Source organism: Strix aluco, chromosome 3 (assembly GCF_031877795.1).
Source record: "Strix aluco isolate bStrAlu1 chromosome 3, bStrAlu1.hap1, whole genome shotgun sequence".
Taxonomy (NCBI): Eukaryota; Metazoa; Chordata; class Aves; order Strigiformes; family Strigidae; genus Strix; species Strix aluco.
Window position 1 is genome coordinate 11,292,161 of NC_133933.1, and position 13,413 is coordinate 11,305,573.

Sequence of the window (13,413 nt, forward strand, 5' to 3'; positions counted from 1 at the left end):
AATCGTTGGACTTGCTGAGCTCGGTTAGGTCTCTGGGATCTTTGACTTCACCCAGTAAAGGTGCCAACAGTATTGGGGTGGAAAAAGCAAATGCTCTTCCCAAATGTGTTTTGTGTGAGTAAAGCAAGATGACTGGGAAATTAATGCACAATTCAAAGTGAAACAATTAGAGTGACTGAATAAATGTAAATCTTCTACGTCTTCAGTGTACCGCTGTCATGTAACCAATCCAGTTGTGTACTTCAGATAACAGCTGATGTGTTTCAGTGCCCGTGTTAATTTTGTGGTTCTGCCCCATCCTTCCCACCACCTCCAGTAACCATGGCCAAATTTCAGCTAAACTCAACCGATGTAGAGATCTCACAGTTACTTAAACTCAAGACCTACTGAGAATTGGTGTGTAGGGGCGTGAAGAGATCCAGATTGGTGGGTGCTGGAGGAGAGTTGTTTTCCCCCATATCAGGTTACTGACCAGTTGTCATCTGTGTATTGAGCTGGACGGTGCCCCTGTGGGATTTAAGAGCTGGTCCTTAACCTCGCCCAGCGAAGAGCAGACGGGCTGGGGGGTTGGCAGGTTTTCTTAGGGGAAGTATGGTACCAGTTTGTAATAAAACGGGCTGTGATGATGTTCCCGATCACAGACCGGCTTATTATTTGCTTGAAGATGGAGAGTATTTGCCAAAATAAAGAGGGTGCGTAGGAAAACCCTTTACCATCTGTGTGCCTATTCATCACTTCCTTTTCAAACTTACTTTCTCCTCACTGTTCTAGAAATGTTTATGATCAGCCGACATCTTGCAGGCCACGGTTCTTACTAGTCAGAGAGCCAGGATATGGGCAAGCGTCTGATCTGGCACCTGCAGTAATACACACCCTGGAAAAGTTTCCAGTGGACGCACTAGACCTCCCTGCTTTGTTTAGTAGTGTCACGTCTCTGGAAGCAACGTGTGCACAGGTATCTGTTTCCTCTTTAATCTCCTAAGATTCGTGAACTGTACGTAAATGAGTAAAGTCAGCAAAATTCGTTGTTAATGGAGTTGGCCTGGCTTGAATGTATATATATTATGTTTCTTTTTGTCTGAAAATCTGCTTTTCTTCTAGATCAAATGACACTGACTAAGGATGTTGTACATGCCCGTATTTTCCATTTCAAATGAAACAGCGAGGATGTTGTTAGCAGCTGGGGAGGATGGGACGTGCTGCCAATAAACCTCTCTTTATGGCCAGAAATCCTGCCCGACTTGGTGGGATCCAGAAAGTTGTTCTCATTGTGCTTAAGGCTCTGTGCTCCCAGCAGATGGCTCTGCATCAGCCTGACTGTGTGCCGTGCACTTTCTGAGCCGCCTTTTATACTTGTAACGCAACCGAGGTTTTAGGGAAAAGAAGTGTTTCTTTTTTATACGTATACAGCTGTCCTGCTGCAGTAGATGCAGTAAAATCATTAAAATTCATGGAATGCTTACATTGGTACTATGGTGAGGGTTTTTTAACTAGGGAGTCAGCAGATTTAGTGCTGCTTTCCTTTTCACTTGTAGGCAGGAAATCCATTTCATTGTTTGACATCGCTGTATTAAAATATTCTGACCTTTAGTAACAGCGTTTCAGAGCTGTACAAATAAGGACAGACACGTTACGTGACTGGACCCTCTTTGGTGGCATAAGAGGAGCAATTCCTTTCTTGTTACAGGATGGTTGCCTCTGCAGTCCTATAACTGGCATGTCTAGTCACTGCCCGGATATACCACGTGCACTTCTCATCTTGGGACAGGAGCTCCCAGCATACTGAGAATCCCAAAGGGTGCACAGAGAAATTTGCCGTGCGAAAGGACTGTTGCCGCTTTCCTCGTGCAGTAGGTGCGTGTCTTCCTTTGTGGCTGAGGCACCGCCTGTGGGCAATGGCTTGTGGCCTTTCAGAGCACGTGGTCTGCTCTGACGGATCCTTTGGGAATGAGAGGCTGTGTGTGGCTGAGCACAGGTTTACTGCCATTCACCGACCATTGCTCATTATGCGCTAGCACAGGAGCTTGCTCAAATCCATGGTAGGGAAGGGGTCAGGGTATATCAATATATTGACAATGTTCTCATTGGTGGCTCTGATGCTGCTGCAGTGGGACGGACCCAGACAGAGATAATCACCCACCTAGAAAATTTAGGGGTCCAAATTCCATCTGAAAAGGTACAACTCCCATCCTCCGAGGTAGTTTCTGGGTATTTGGTGGTGGGGAGGAACAGTGTGTATTTCCCCTGAAACTTTAACTACCCTGGAAGAGGTAAAGAGCCCTGGAAATAAGAAGGAGCTGCAACATGGCCTAGGTTTGCTAGTATTTTGGAGGAAACATATCCCCGATTTTTTCATCATAGCTCGTCCTTTATAGGATTTGACACGCAAAAGGGATATTTGGGACTGGACTCCCATCCATGAAGAAGCCTTAAAGCTGTTAATCTTTGAGGCTGGAGTATATCAGGCCTTAGGGCCGATACATCCAACAGATCCATTCCAAATTGAGTGGGGTCTTACAATTCATGGACTCTCCATACATATGTGGCAACGTGGGCCAGAGGGTACAACCCACCCTATAGGGTTTCATTCGCGCAGTTTCAAAGATGCAGAAAAGCGTTACTCGATCTGGGAGAAGGGTCTTTTCATGGTTAGCCTAGCTTTGCAGGAAGCTGAAAAAATCATATGGCAGCAACCAATCATTCTGCAAGGACCCTTTAAGGTCCTGAAACCGGTACTGGCCGGAATCCCCCCTCCTGTGGGCGTTGGCAGCGAGAGACAGTGAGGAAGTGTTATGCACAATTAGATCATTACTGCCACACGCATTGGATGGAGGGATCTGGAGGAGGGGGGGTGACCCCACAGCGCGCGGCCGGGTGGCGGCGGCGGCAGAGCCAGGCGTGGGGTCAGTGCGGCTCCCCACCACGGTGTTACCGATTTGCTCTTAATTTGAGCTGATTTTAATGATTTTTGGTGATTTGGATTTGTCCTGGTTTAACCAGGATAGGGTTAAGTTTCCCCAGCAGTCGGGGGGAGCTCTAGCCGGGTTATTCAGATACCATGCGGACCTCACATGCTGGCAGGTCACATTTTCCTGGCGTGGAGCTCGGTGCACTCGTGGTTTTGTACATCGTGCTTCAAACTGCTGTATTTGGTAGCTATTTTGCTCTGTTCATTGCTATCACTATTACTGTTATTGTTATTGTTGTTGTTGGTTGTGTTGCTGTTGCACTGTTGTATTAAACCTTTCCTTATTTCAGTCTTGGGGCTTTGTATTTCACTCCTTTGTTGGGGAGGGGCAGTGGCCATGTGGTCTCAGACCCCGGCAGGGGCTAAACCACCACAGGATTTAAATAAGGAATAATTTAGACTAACCAAACCACCAGTTGTGCTGCTACAAAGTCCTTTTTAAAGTCCCAAGCTGAGGCCATGTAGACTAGTAATCATCATTAACCAGGTTTCCAGTCAAAGAATAAGACCCGTAATGAGGTACCAGTGTTAGACTGTGCGGTCAGGACGATTTATTGCCCTGCAGACCAGGTATTCTAAAAGTTACACTGTGAAAGGGCCTCGAAGCACGTTCAAATCACCATGTGAGCCCAAATCCTTGGGTCAAGGGCATCGGAGGGTCTTTCAGGTCAGTAATCCATGGCGGTCTCAAAAGCAGCCCCCCAGCTTGTTTCAGGACTGAAGTGCGCATGACCAGAAAGAGGTGGGAATAAGAAAAGGAGTGACGGGAATTCCACGTTTCCATAGGAGAATGTGATGAATATGTGTTACTGTATCCTCTATAATCAGCCTGCTCCACGAGGCGTATCTGCTTATCTCCATCCCACTGGTGTCAGTAAGTCCTTTGATCCCGTTTTGGTGACACTGGCAGTCCTGCGGGGCCGTGCCGCTTGCATGCCCGGCCCGGCAGCCTGTGAAAGCCTCTGCCGCCACCCCCTCCCTTCGACCTCAGGGACTCCAGCTTCGAGTTCATCTCCTTAGAGTCCCCCTCACTCAGCAGCCGCTGAGCAGATATCAAGTGCTACAATAGAGCTTTACTCTTAGCCTTTCTAAATGCCTAATTTGAAGGGATTTCAGAAAAGTACTTAGTCTCAGGAGTTGCCTCCTCTAGCATACAACTCCACAAGCTTTTGCCAGCCAACATCTGGCCAGAAGTCCTTGTCCTTAGGAGTTCAGTCCTGATGGAGAGACTGTTTTGGCTCTGTCTTGGTGAAAGATGCAGTGAATCCATAAATTCACACTGGAGTTCACTGGGAGGCCAGAAGGGAGAGGGTGTGCTGGGTTTGTGTGTGTGGCAGGGTTTTTGGTAGCAGGAAAGGGGGCTACAGTAGTGGTCCCTGTGAGAAGCTTCTCAAAGCTCCCCCAGCTCCAAGTTGGACCCGCCTCTGGCCAAGGCTGAGCCAGTTAGTGACGGTGGCTGCACCCCTGTGATAATGTATTTAAGAAGGAGGAGGAGTTGGAGTTGTGAGGTGGAGTTGTGAGGGAGACACCTCTGCAAACAACAAGGTTAGTGGAACAAAGGAGGAGGAAGAGGAATGTGGGGAGGTGTGCCGGAGCAGAGACTCCCCTACAGCCCATGGTGAGATGGCAGGGCCACCCCCCTGCCACCCATGGAGGTCACCGGTGGAGCAGATGCTCATCTGCAGCGCATGGAGGACCCCAGGCTGATTTTAGGGGGCTGTGGGTAATTGTCTGGGTAAATTAGCAACAGAGGAAAGAAAAGATCAAAACCAAAATACCAAGAAAACTGAATACCTAACCCCAAGGTGTACTGACAACATGGGTCACAGATCCATGTGAAGAGTGAAGAAGAAAAGGAAAAATCAAAAGATAGAGGAGCATAAACCCTAAAGACTTTTTCTTATGCTCATAGTTTTAAGGTGAAAGTCAGTGTTTTCCAGCCATTTTCAAGCTAACTGTCTTCCACCTACAATCAGACCCTTTTCAAATCTGTTCCAGCTACACAAACTTTGGGTTCTCAAATGCCATACAGAAATCTAGCAGATGCCCAAAAAATCACTGCCTCAGCTGTGCAGATGAACTGTCTCTCTACTTGCTTGCACAGATGAAGAAGTATTCAAAAGAATTTATATGAAGTATATATTCATGGTATGTTTTGCTTGTCAGTTGTCTGCAAATGGTTCAGTTCATTCACCATTCAGACACAATTTGTGAAATAAAGTCCTCATTCATTCTCAGCCTGGGGTTGGTTCCCTGGTAATTCGTTGTGAAGATGATGGTCAAATATTCAAGCTGTAGCAGTGTCTTTTCATCATCAGGTAGAGTATTTGACAGTGCAAGCATTCTTGAAAAGCTGTAGGCTTTAGCCTTAGATGAAGAGAACCTGAACATTGTTTTGTGTGTACCGCTAGAAACAAAGATGCTGGTAACAGACAGTGTTCCCCAAGGAGACTTTTAGATTCCTAAAATCCTCACACTCATTCCCAGAACTAAATCCCTCGAAGTTTCTTAAGCTTAAATTGTGATAATCCTATATTTGTTATACTTCCTTGTTTTCTCATGAACATTTCAGGAATAAACATCTATGAGATTTTAGTCTGCCAGAAATCACATGTGTCATGCACTTCGCCTGTCTCTTCTGCTAAGAAGATGAAGTTAACTTTCAAAGAGACTTCGCAGAATTCAGACTTTTTTCTGTTTTGACTGGTTGTGTTGAAAAGCTGGTCTATGAGGGGAAAGTCCACTGCTACCGACCAGTTCTAAGAGAACTCTTGTATTGAGAGCCACCAACAAAACCAGGTCTCAAGTTTACAGTATTGTGGCAACTCCCAACAGTTTGATAGTTGCTTTTAGTTACATGCTGCTTCCCAGTCAACAGAGGAGGACATGAAATAAAATAGGAGAAGCCATACCTTCAAGAAATTATATTCTAATAACAAGTAAAGAAAGGGTTCTTCAAAGCTTACTCAGCCCAGCTGGACTGAACCAAGCACCAGTGTCCCTGTCTCTCAGAACACAGTTGCTCCTTCCTCATGCCCACCACTGCCACTCCTGTCATCCCAGGAATGGAAGGGCTATGTAGCTTCAACTCTATCCCTTACAGAGATAGCTAGACCCCCTCTGGAGTTGTCTGTGCAGCTCTGTGCCTACACTCCCACTGCTTTCTGCTTTACTTGTTTGCTGACTGGTTTGTATGTCTGCCACATAGGTAAGTTTTTATACATATGTATACCTATGTAATCTTATTGCACATGTTATCTCACTAAAGAAGCAGGAAATTAGGTAGATACAGCAAAAACACTCTCACACCTTTGAAGAAGAAGTCATGAGGCCCCTGCATGGTACTTGGGGCAGGAGGTGGTCAGCACAGGCTCTGCATTTAAGTGAGAAAAGGTCATCAGAAATATCCACTTAAATTGTCTTGCTTCAATGAACTACTTGGAGGGAAAAAAAAAAGGGGAGCTCAAGGTCTCATTAAAGGGTATCCATCACACCCCTTCACATCCCCACCAACTCTGGGGCTCTGTGCTTGCTCTACCACCTAACTGTCACCCTCACCCCCTCTTCGAGTACCCCTGGAGCCTGTCTGGCATGTCCTGCCAAGGCTGCCCAGGGACTTTGCAGGTGCTCATTGTCCTTGCAAGTCCTAGTGATGATTGTTATTCAGACAGGTTTGATACTCCAAACTCCTGGGACCCAGGCACATGACAGAGGATCCTTCTCTTTCTGGTCATGTTTTTGTGCATGTTGTATAAAATAAGGTGAGGAGGTCCGTAAAGTGGGGACCATCCCCCTCATTTAATTTGCTTATTAAAAGCATTTGTCCAATTTTTTGATTTTGCAGCCTCCTCCAGCCATCTGCCCTACTGCTTCCTCTGTAAGGGAAAATTTTCACACTGTCTTCCTTTCTTGCATTTGATGCCCCCAGACTCTCTGTGTCCCTTGGATTCAGAGCAGGTATTTATTCCTTTTCTCCCTACAGAGCTCTCCCCATTTCCTCCAGCCTGCTGCAAAATAAACCCATTGTGCTCCCAGCCAGAAGGGTCTGCACTGATGGTAACTGGCTCATGTAGCCTCGCCACCACACTCAGTGCTGCCCACGTGTTGGAAGTGTTGGGAGCACAAAACAGTGAAAGACTGCAAAGCTCACTGTTGCTGAACAACTGGTGCCTAGAATAGGCACAAGACAGGGTGATGATCCAGTGTTTTGTGTTGCCATGGTATTGAGGAGGAACGTGAAGCGAGGTGGAAGCCACATGGTCCCATTCTTCTGCTTTTCACAAGAACAGATTCACACAACTGCTTGGAATTTAGATCAAGAAATGTTTTGTGCTACAACTCAAGGAACAGTGGCTTGACCACACACACATACACACTTGGCACGATAGTCGATAAGTACTACCTCGAGTTCATACCTAACTCAGAGGGATGAGAATTCGATAAGAAATCAGAGGGACAGATCGTGGGTTTGTTCTCCTCCCCCCCCCCAAAAAAAAAAAAAAAAAAGGGATGCCTTTTGGTAAAATTTGTGACCTCGGCTATGCTAAGTGACTACCTGGGAAATTAAGCTTATGATTGCAATTGGTTTCATTTTTGTTTGTAGAGCTATATAGCCATTCTGCAGTATAGTGCATTTATTGCTGGCAAACTCAAAGAAACTGAAATGTTGCATAAGAATAAACGATACTATTCGTGCATCTGACTGCTTCTTTTGAATGCGACTGGACCTACAGCATACAAGCAGTTCATATATCTGGTTTCAGACCTCTAGTCACGGCAATAATTGGCTTACCTATTAAGAAATAAGCCCAGCTGCCCCTAGCCCCTATAATCTTTGAGGACCAGCTAGAACGCAAGGGGATTCATCTCCTACCAAATTCATTTGTCACCTTTATATGCAACACCAGGGCACCCCATTCCTGCCCTAGGGCTGTGACACCGGCTGATGCACTTGCAGAAAGCAGAGCAACAACAACTGAACATGCCCCTTGTTGCAGTTGTGAGGAGGCTGGCTGGAGGCTCCAGGCCAGAGCTGATGGTGGCAATTATTGGAGCTGTGTGTACCAGGCACATGGGGCCAGGAACGAGGCAGTTCCTCCTACCTCCTGCTCCAGACCCTGCACCAAAGCCTCATGCATGGGAGCAGCTGCGGAAGGGCAAGCACCATATATAGGGCCTGGCTGAAATGGGCACTTCTTCCACGGGTCACTGGTCCACAGCAATGTGTGTTGCCACACTGCTCCTTTTCTTTTCCTGATGTTTCATGCCTTTGGCCTTAGCTTCTGAAGTTGTGTGGTTTTGTTGGGTATCCAAATGAGCATGTTAAAAAGAAGTGAACACTCCATAGTATGGAGAGGGGAATGACTCACTCCCATAGACTCCAGGCTAAAAAAAAAAAAAAAGCAAAAAAAAAAGGAAGCCAGATGGCTTGGGAAATCTCATTCTTTTAGGTAATTTTTGTTACCTTGGCATATCCAGTCTCCTTCTGAGACAACAGAAGTAGTTCACCCTGCAATTTGACTGCCCTCGTCTTGGGATGCATGTCTATCTGTGAGACATTTCTCACAGCTGTAGCTGGCGTGTCCTGGCTCGCCCTGGCCGCCAGCTGCTCTTGTGCCCACTGCTGTGGCCAGCTCACATGGATGCGGGACAAGCTGACTTACTGTGCAAATAAAGGGGATAAGAGGGGACCCAGCTGGATAGGTAGAGGTCTTCCCTGTTGTCCTCAGATTTAAGCCAGTGCAACTCACCACCGCCCTGCATGGTCAGCTTGTGTAGAGACATCTCTGCTCAAAACGCCTCAGGGCTGCCTGTATCTCCTGAAAACCTCACATGTGGCTCCTGTCAGCTACCAAGTAGCTCCTGGTCACAGGGTTTGGCCACACCTGTGCCACACAGCTGTCTTCACCTGCCACCAGGAAGGAGGGAGGAAGAAGGAAGAGCAGGAAGAAGGGGAGGGAATGAGGAAGAGGGAGAGAGAGGGAGGGAAGGCTGCATTTAGCAGCTACCTCCAGCAGCTAGAGCCAGAGCGACTGATAGTCACCGTGGGAGAGGCTCGCAATGTCCTCGGCAACTTCCACCACCTCTTTGCCCAGTGGCCTGGCCGTCCTGACGACTTTCCCAGATGTGCTCTTCATTCCTGAAATTGTGAGTGCTGGTTTTTCCCTGGGGGAAGGCAGATGCTGCTTGTGGGGCATCCAGCACACTTCATGCTGCAGGTGTCTGAGGGATGAGAATTGATGCTAAGCATGTGGTCCAGGAGCCACACCAAGTCCCCGAGTCACAAAGGTCTGGGGCCAGCCCCTGATACCTAGCACACCCTCAAAGAAAACCACAAGCCCCAGGCTGGGGCTCTGAAGCTCTCCTTCAGTCTGCAGGGGATTTCTGCGGTGCTCTGAAAACCTTTTGTAATTTTCTGCCTAACAAAGTTGAAGGGGGTGCTGGTGGGTCTAAACTAGGTTGCCAAACGGCCAGTTAATTAACTGGAAGATGATTTTATCAGCTGATACAGGCAGAGGATAAATTGCTTGCTTAAAGCAGGGAGTAAAGGCTTGCTGAGGTAATTTTTTGCAGCAGCAAAGAGCCTAGGGCTGCTGAAGCTGTACTGCTCAGCTGCAATGTGCTGGACCTGGGTGTGTGGGCAACAGTGGATAAGCAAAGGGTGAACAAACACTTTGTAAATTCTTCCTGTATTGTAACTTCATTGAGCAGGAGAAGATCATAATCTTTATAGATTTGGCACAGGTGATTAAAAGCGGTTGCTGTGAGCACTGACTAATATGGAAAGTTTCAGAACCTTTTTCCTGTGTCCTCTGCCCCCACCCATGAAACCTGCTCTTCTCACAACAGTTTGAGATACTTTTTCGAAAGCCTGGGCACTTTCATCCAGCAGTGAAGGTTGAGTGTTGTAGGATGGTATTCAGATTATTGCATGCTAAAAACTTCAATTTTGCCATCTGGGGCCAAATCCTTCCCTGTAGCACAACTCAGTCCACGCTCCTGGGATTTACAGCATTTCCTTCATTCTCCTAGTGATAGCAGTCAAGCAAAGAGGAGTTGGGTTAAAGCAGGCATTACCAATGTGTAAAGAAAGGCTTTCCTTCAGCTCCTCCAGATATGCTCTAGGGACTCAGTCTCTGTGTCCAGGCCCTAAGAGCAAGCTCCAGGTTTCCTGCAGCTGCATGAAGGAAGGTGAAAAGTCCCTGTGAAGGTTCTGGCTGGGCAGACGTTTGCCAGCCACCCCACCACAGGGTTGTGTTAGTTCTGGTGCTGCTGGGCTCAACATGCTTACGGTAAGGTCTGTGCCTTGAACTGCTTGTTTGTAATCTCTGTCTCCAGGGGATTTGGTAAGGCAGCTTGCTTAATGAGACAGCAATAAGCACCCTATCCTTTGGTTTGGGTAAATTCTGGAAATGTGCATCCTAAAGGCTCAGTAACCACCCGGGGAAAGAGGAATGCTGCATAACTGGATTCCTCCATCGCTGGAGGTGTGTGTCCCTAGGTCATGCAGCTGTATTATCTCTGCTGTGTACAAAGGAGGCGGCTGCCTTGAATCACAGCATTCAGAAAGATAAAGAGTTTCTCAATCTTTAGTGGAATCTGAGGTTGCCTGCAGTGGGTTCGTATGGTGACTACAAAAAAAAAAAAAAGGCATTTCAAATGCTAAGACAGTTACAAAAATGCCAGAAGGTCTTGCCTGCAGCTCAGATGATCCTGACACACTGCGTGTGAAGCAAACGCCCTTCTGAAATAAGCCTTCCTGTTCATAGAAACCAGCCTTCAAAAATGTCTGAACCAGCCTCCTGAGCACACTGATGTGGGAAGGGTGTGACACCAGAAGGCAGGGCTACAGCAAGATTTTTTTGGGGTCAAGATCCGAGGCAGATGCTCCCAGCTAAATGCCCAGTTTCAAGTGGAGGCTGGGAAGAAATCAAAGGCATCCCTGGGCTATTGCCACGAGCAGTGCCAGTGCCAGAGGTGTGCACGGTTTTTGGCTCTGCTCTGGATAAGCCAATTTATTCCACACTTTCCCTCTCTCCCACTTTCACTTGCAGATCTTTGGGGGCCTTGTCTGGATCCTGGTGGCATCCTCGAAGGTCCCATTACCCATCCTGCAAGGCTGGGTGATGTTTGTCTCTGTGTTCTGCTTTGTTATGTCCACCACTCTTCTGTGCCTTGACATCTGCGGGGTGCATGGGGGCAGCAGCTCCTGGGTCACCTTGGTAAGTGGATGTGACAAACCTCAGGGCCTCTCCCCTCCCTGGTATCACTTGTAGACAATTGTCTCCTTGTTACAGCACTCCAAATTGCAGGCTGGTGCTTGCTTGTGTGGGTTCCTTTTTTTTCCCCTTTGCAGTGTGCTCCCTCCTTGGAAATGACTGCGTGATCCTTGTTTCTTAGGATGTCATCTGTCAGGAGACAGCAGCTCTGTTCTACCTCAGTGCTGCTGTGTTGGAAGCCTACTACACCTATGCAGCTGGCTTGTCTACCAACCCTCTGGTAACAGCTATCTACCGGGAGAACATCGCTGCTGTGGTGAGTGCCTGGCAAGCAGGGGAAGGAATGTGAGGGGGTGACTGTGGAGCGGCCTCAAGGGCCAATCTTTACTTGCACCAGCAACAGGAACAATGAAACTAGTCCCAGTCCTACTATGCATGAATGTCTCCAAACATGCAAGAGTCAATAGAGATATAACGCATCACAAGGTATTTGCTCAGTGCAGGAACTCATGCCATGTAATAAGTTAACTGGCTGATGTGTTTTTCCATTGTAGGTATTTGCATTCGTAGCTACCCTGATGTACGTGATCCATAAGGTGTTCTCACTCCTGCGATGGAAATCTTCCTAAGGGCCTCCCCTTGCAAGTGTGTCTTGTGGTCACCCCATGAACACGAAAGCTGTTTAACAACTGCAATTTCCAGGCTGGGTTTGGGGTTTGTTTTTTAACGTATGTACTATGAACAAGAAGCTTTTTATGTGCGACCATGGCAATGAAGACAAAGAGCCTCCCAGAGGAAGCTACATCCTGGCACAACCTGTTTCCCTTCAGTCTCTTCTTGGCTGGGTACAGTTTGATGCTGGTAATTTGGGCCCAAATAGAAAAACATCCAGCTTTAAAAAGAATAATATAGTTGGGTTCAAAGTGATTAAAAATCTCCCTGAACCACACCTTTATGCCTCCAGGGTTGTTACTGCTATGATGGGAAGCCTGAACAACCAGCATGAATAGGAAAGCAGGTCATTTTAATTACCAGCCCTCCATGTAAGCCTAGTTCCCTCCCTAAAACTGCTGTGCCAAAAGAACATCTTCATCCAGTTTCTGGAAATGCCATCTCTTACTTGTCATGAGAAACAGGGACAATATCTAACTTGCATCAGGGGCAACATGAGTTATTGCAACTCCTGAAGAGTATTGCTGAATTATGAGGCACAACCATAATGACAGGAATTACCATTGTCTTTAACCTCCCTACAAAACACAACTTAGAAAATGTGTGGTAGGCTGTAGGAGAATTGTATGGATGATTAGATTAACATCTTGAATAAACCCAGGCAATCAACTCTTGTCCTTGGTGCATGGCTGCTCTCACATGCACCAGCACAATGTCGCTGAGAAAGATGGGCTTGCTGTGAATTTGCAAATAGACAAGAGTAATTTCTGCTGTTTTCCCTTTGCTTCGCACAGGTACACAGCCTTGTACAGCCTCAGGAGCACTGTAACAGGGCAGTGCCTAAGGAGGCACAGACTTGGGCATGAATGAGCGGGCTTTTCTGGCAAGGGGAGCCTGTGGGAATCTGTAGCCAGGGCCAGGGGCTAAACCAGCTTGGGTCAATCTTAGTGATGACGTTTATCTGAATGCTTACATTACTCCAGAGTGTTAACTTGAGTGAGTGTGCTGGTTTTGGCTGGGATAGAGTTAATTTTCAGATTTGTGCTGGAAATAGTGTTGCTAACACAGGGATGTTTTAGTTACTGCTGAGCAGGGCTTGCACAGAGCCAAGGCCTTTTCTGCTTCTCACCCATCCCACCAGTGAGTGGGCTGGGGGTGCACAAGGACCTGGGAGGGGACACAGCTGGGACAGCCGACCCCAACTGACCCCAGGGATATCCCAGACCATGTGACGTCATGCTCAGCATATAAACCTGGGGTAGAGAAGGAGTAAGAGGGGACGTTCAGAGTTGTGGCATTTGTCTTCCCAAGTCACCGTTATGCGTGATGGAGCCCTGCTTTCCTGGGGATGGCTGAGCACCTGCCTGCCGATGGGAAGTGGTGAATGAATTCCTTGTTTTGCTTTGCTTGTGTGTGCAGCTTTTGCTTTACCTATTAAACTGTCTTTATCTCAGCCTATGAGGTTTCTCACTTTACCCTTCTGATTCTCTCCCCCATCCCACTGGGGAGAATGACCAGGCAGCTGTGTGGTGCTTAATTGCCAGCTAGGGTTAA

At 47.3% G+C, this 13,413-nt stretch overlaps 1 protein-coding gene across 1 annotated transcript; it reads left to right on the plus strand.

Moving 5' to 3' along the window:
- The first annotated feature begins 8,958 nt into the window (after positions 1-8,958).
- Positions 8,959-12,136, plus strand: MAL (mal, T cell differentiation protein (MAL blood group)). Its single transcript, XM_074820589.1, has 4 exons — positions 8,959-9,115; positions 11,023-11,190; positions 11,369-11,503; positions 11,742-12,136. Exons 1-4 carry the CDS (start codon positions 9,029-9,031, stop codon positions 11,814-11,816), a joined length of 465 nt encoding a protein of 154 aa, XP_074676690.1. The 5' UTR covers positions 8,959-9,028; the 3' UTR covers positions 11,817-12,136.
- The last annotated feature ends 1,277 nt before the right edge of the window (positions 12,137-13,413 follow it).

Excerpts from the sequence above, each read along its gene's own strand:
- MAL (XM_074820589.1), top strand. The coding sequence starts at position 9,029 with ATGTCCTCGGCAACTTCCACCACCTCTTTGCCCAGTGGCCTGGCCGTC. Across the intron at positions 9,116-11,022 it reads TGCTCTTCATTCCTGAAATT|ATCTTTGGGGGCCTTGTCTG; the intron begins GTGAGTGCTGGT and ends TTTCACTTGCAG. Across the intron at positions 11,191-11,368 it reads GCAGCTCCTGGGTCACCTTG|GATGTCATCTGTCAGGAGAC; the intron begins GTAAGTGGATGT and ends CTTGTTTCTTAG.